This window comes from Plasmodium reichenowi, chromosome 1 (assembly GCF_001601855.1).
Source record: "Plasmodium reichenowi strain SY57 chromosome 1, whole genome shotgun sequence".
Classification (NCBI taxonomy): domain Eukaryota; phylum Apicomplexa; class Aconoidasida; order Haemosporida; family Plasmodiidae; genus Plasmodium; species Plasmodium reichenowi.
Genome location: NC_033646.1, coordinates 272,460 through 278,081, shown reverse-complemented (window position 1 = coordinate 278,081; position 5,622 = coordinate 272,460). Strand labels below are relative to the sequence as shown.

Genomic DNA, 5,622 nt, shown 5'->3' with positions numbered 1-5,622 from the left:
TATCATCATAATTTTTATAGTCCTTATAAGTATTACCATTAACCTCACTGGTATCCTTCAATATAAATTCGTTTTTTTTCTTCTCATTATTATAATCACTTTTTTTCGCTACATGCCTTTCCATTTGAGCATGAGACATAACCTTACCATAAACATTACAATTCTTATTTTCATTGTTCATTTGAGAAATATTAGCTTGATGTGTCTCCTCTTCCTTAGAAATTATATTATTAATAATATTTCCATAAGTTAAAAAGTATGCGGGGACGTTCTTTTCATACTCCACGTCGCATTTTAAGGTATCGTTGAAAGAAGCACATTCATACCTTTCGTTTAATTGATCATTTGTTCCATGTTTATGTACATTTATATTCTTTTCATTTATACTCTTTTCATTTATACTCTTTTCATTTATACTCTTTTCATCTTCTGATGAACTTTCGTCCTGATAAACTTCCGAAAAACCCCTAAACACATTTTTTGGTATATTGCTCATTTGAATATTATTATTTTTTTTTATATGTATACATATTTTATCATCATTTGAAATACTGCATGACTTGTTCATAAAATCTTTTGTTTTTTCCTGAACAGTCAGAATATTTCCATCTTGTTCATACAAACATATATAAATATATATATATATTATATTTTTTATTTTAGATAATAAAATATGTAATGATGATAAGTTAAACAGATTTTTATCTTCATTTGGTGAATAATGAAATACGTGTATTTTACAATTTGTATTATCATAATTATAAAGTGTGGTCATTTTTTCTTTCCATAATTTTTTAATATTTTCTTTATTATCGTAAATAGGTTTGTTTTCTTCGGTTAGGTTAGGATTATCATTTTGTTCCACATCACCAGAGTTTATATTATTATTCACATTATCGTCATTATGTTTAGTATCATCATTGTTTACATTATCGTCATTATTTTTAGTATCATCATTGTTTACATTATCATCATTGTTTACATTATCATCATTATTTTTATTATCATCATTATTTTTATTATCATCATTATTTTTATTATCATCATTATGCACGTTTTGATTACTTATCACATTTTCACAAGTTGTACCATTTTGATGAGAACTCCTTTTTTCATCATTCCCCTCAATCGATTTATCATCAATAAACTCGTGCAGGTTTCTAAAAATATTTTTATAATAAAAACAGTCGGTTATAAAGACATTTTTCTCACACTTCAGCATACAGCTCTTTTTATTTTCTAAATAATTATCAAAAATATTTTCTTCAAAAAGAATTACATTTTTATTTCGTTTTCTTTTCTTTAACATTTTGGTAGATTTTTTTTCTTCCTCTTTGCTCTTGTGTTGTATATTTTGTTCAAAATTGTTTACGACATTTGAATCTTTTAAAACAATTTTTATTTTCTTATTTTTTTCTTGTATAGGATAATTATTAATATGATCCATATTATGTTTTTTTGAATTCTCGTGATCTGTTGTATGTTTTATGTCGTCACTATGATGTGTGTCATCTTTTAAATTAAATTTTTCATATGACATATGTGTTCGGTTTAAATGATGATTTTTTTCCATCTCATATAAGTTACACAATTGACTAATATTATCTTTACAATTTTTGATATGATCATAATTGGATTTATCTACATGATTCAATTGTATATTTAAGTCTGTTAAATCATTTTCTTCAATCATTTGTGTTACATATTTATTTGTATGATTATCTATATGTTCTTGCACAAATGCACTAGATGATACAGTTAATGATTTTTTTTTTGTATTAACAACTATGTTGTTATATTCTTCCTTGAATATATAGGATAACAGATTATTTTTATTTAATTTTTTATAATTTATTAATTTTATATCATTAATATTTATATTAGGTTTACATTTTTTATTTAATTCATTAATATTAATATTTCTTAATTTAGAAAATTCTTGTATATCTATATTATTACTAATAAGATAATCTATCCATAATGTATAAATAGAACTATGTTTTTTTTTTTTTTTGGTAATTTTTCTAAAAAATTCTATGTAATAGGTTTCATTAAATATATTATTATTTAGATCACAAAAATTATTATTTATTTTCTCTTTCCATTTATTCCATAAAAATTCAAATTTCATATCGCTACTTTTAGCAGCATCGATAATATATTTATTTTCTTCTGTGTCAGGATTAAAATCTATACAATTTTTATAAATTAATTTCATATCATAATAAAAATCAATAGGTTCTTTATATATACCATCTGATAAATTCCTAGATATGGTAATATAATCCATAGGTTTCTTAATTTTTATTCTGTACTCTTCTTTTATATTATCATTAATATTACTATCTTCTAAGACAGGTGTTTTAAAATAAAACGAATTATTATCATTCTTTAAAAGTTTTAAAACATTATCTCTGAGAATTTTTTCCCATTGTTTAAGTAATCGTTTATTTGAGTTCTCTGCTTTGCTGGTACTTTTTTCATCCACATTATAATAATAATTATTATTATGTTGGTTATTATTATCATCATCATTATTATCACCTTTTTTATCATCTTTTATATCATCTTTTATATCATCTTTTATATCATCTTTTATATCACCTTTATTATTATTATTATCATAACATGTGTTGTCATAACCCAGATGCTGTTTTATATGGTCCTTCATTTCTTCCAATACATATAAATTCCTCTTATCAACATTTCCAACAGCAGTCATATAATTCGGAGATAATACCTTTTGAGCATTGAACAGATCGTCATTCTGTATATGATCATGAGAATTTGAAATTAATGATGAGCATTTATCATTATATATACATTTTGTATGACTGTTTGAATTGTTCATATTAATTGAAGATTCCAAATGTACCTGTTCGTTATTATTTATAATATTAACATTATTCGGTTTAGATAATAAAATAGTATTTGATATAGTATCCATATTATCTACATATGATATGTTATCTTTATAAGTATCTTCACCTCCTTTACCACTTAAATCAAATTCTTCATCTGTTATATAAATATTAATAATATCATCACCTTCTTCTTTATTTATTCCATCTTTTAGAATATTTTTATGATTCTCTAAACTTAATCCTTTTAACATGTTCGATGATATGGACGACTTATATTTATTATGAGTACAAGTATCATCCTCCGTTACAAAATTGTTATTATAACTATTGTTACTTGTTTTGTTTGTGTTATTTGTTTTGTTTGTGTTATTTGTTTTGTTTGTGTTATTTGTTTTGTTTGTGTTATTTGTGTTATTTGTTTTATTTGTGTTATTTGTTTTATTTGTGTTATTTGTTTTATTTGTTTTATTTGTGTTATTTGTTTTATTTGTGTTATTTGTTTTATTTGTGTTATTTGTGTTATTTGTGTTATTTGTGTTATTTGTGTTATTTTTATTATTTTTATTATTTTTATTATTTTTATTATTGTTACTAATACTTTTATTTTTGTTTGAAGGAAGTCCTTTTTCATTGTTATGGTGAGATAATTTCTCAGGTTCTAAAAAAAATTTTAAAAAATATTTTTCTTCTTTTTCATGATGACGTCTTTGATCCATCATAAATTTATTTGCGCTTTTGGTACCTCTAATTGATATTAACATTTTATAAAATTCTTGTTCATAATTTTTTAATTCATTTTTTCTTAAGTTGAAAAGGTTCCTTTGTTCATTTTTATCTTTTGTTTCTTCAATCATTTTTTTTAAAACTTGAAACATTAAAAAAACATCATCATGAAATTCTTCTTCATTTTTATATAAATCATAATGTAATTTATTATATATAACATCTAGATTTATTTTATCTAAATAATAATTAGTATTTTCATATCCATTATGTAAATCATCATTTTCATGACATGTTATTTTTGTTAGCTTATTTATCATCACACGTTCTATTAATTTCTCTTTCATATCATGTGAACTAAAACAAATATTTGTATAATCATCATTGTCGTTATTTATCATTTTGTAAATTTTCTTTTTTTTCATATTGTCTAATATTTGTGATAAACGTCTTTTAATACTTCTGTTCAAAATAATTTGTTGTTCGTTATTTATAGATTTATTCTCACTAAGTTTATGAGTTAATGGTTCTATTTCTATAGAATTATAACTATCATTATCATCATCATCATCATCATCGCTATTGTTTTCTTCTTCTTTTTCTTTTTTATTACTTTTCTCTGATTTTTTCACAACATTATTATGATGTGCCTTATCATTCTTACTATTTATATTGTTACCGATGGTTGTCTTGCTGTTGCTTTTGGTGGTGCTTTTGGTGGTGCTGTTGTCGTTGCTGTTGCTTTTGATGGTGGTGTTGCCTTTGATGTTGCCGTTGATCTTACCGTTGATGTTACCGTTGATGTTGCCGTTGCCGTCATCGTTGCTGTTTGTGTTTATGTTTGTATTTGTATTTATATTTATATTTGTATTTATATTTATATTTGTGCTTATATTTATATTATGAGTTGTTAAATTTCTTTCCTTTTTAATTTTGTTTATAACATTTGTACAAGAATCTTGTGGTGATTCTTTTTCTGATATTATAATTTCATGTATTCGTTTAATTATATTCAAATCATTTTCTTCATTCTTCTGAATAATTGTAGATAGATCATCTAAAGTTTTATCAAAACAGCTCAAATGCTTTTTTTTGTTCATTTCATTTAATCTGTTTTTCTTATAATTATCATCACAATATATATTATCATCACTATATATATGATCATCACTACATATATTATCATCACTATATATATGATCATCACTATATATAATTATATTCAAATCATTTTCTTCATTCTTCTGAATAATTGTAGATAGATCATCTAAAGTTTTATCAAAACAGCTCAAATGCTTTTTTTTGTTCATTTCATTTAATCTGTTTTTCTTATAATTATCATCACAATATATATTATCATCACTATATATATGATCATCACTACATATATTATCATCACTATATATATGATCATCACTACATATATTATCATCACTACATATATTATCATCACTACATATATTGTTATCACTACACAGATTAGATAAAACATTATCTATTTCATGATCTTTTTTTTCCATCTTGTCATCTGATAGATCATTCATACTTTCTTTGTTATAATTTATTATTTTCAAAAGATCTTTTAGATTTTCTTTTTTCTCCTCAAATATATTATGACCAATGAAATCATCATCATAGTTATTATCATGACAATTATTAATATTATCATCAAAATTATTATTATTATTATTATCACAATTATTATTTTTATTATTATTATTATTATCACATTTATTATTATTATTATTATTATTATTATTGCTTTTCTTAATATTATTTAACTTTCCTTTCGTTGTACTTATTTCTTCAGCCACATTTTGGGTACCTCCTACCTTATTATTATTATTATCATTACCCTTGGATGTTGCCTTATCATTATTTTTGTTATTCCCTCTAATACAAGAGATGTTACTAGGTTTCTCTTCCTTCCTTATTCTGTTCATGTGTGTATCATGCTTCCTTTTTTCAAAATCAATGTTTTTTTTTTCATATATGCTTAAACACCTACTAATATTATAATTATCATCCTCATCAT

At 22.9% G+C, this 5,622-nt stretch overlaps 1 protein-coding gene across 1 annotated transcript; it reads right to left on the bottom strand.

Moving 5' to 3' along the window:
• On the bottom strand, positions 1-5,622 carry PRSY57_0108300 (bromodomain protein, putative; the record flags this gene model as incomplete). Its single annotated transcript, XM_020114373.1, has 1 exon — positions 1-5,622. A coding segment is annotated over one exon (5,622 nt), but the record flags the coding sequence as incomplete, so codon positions are not given.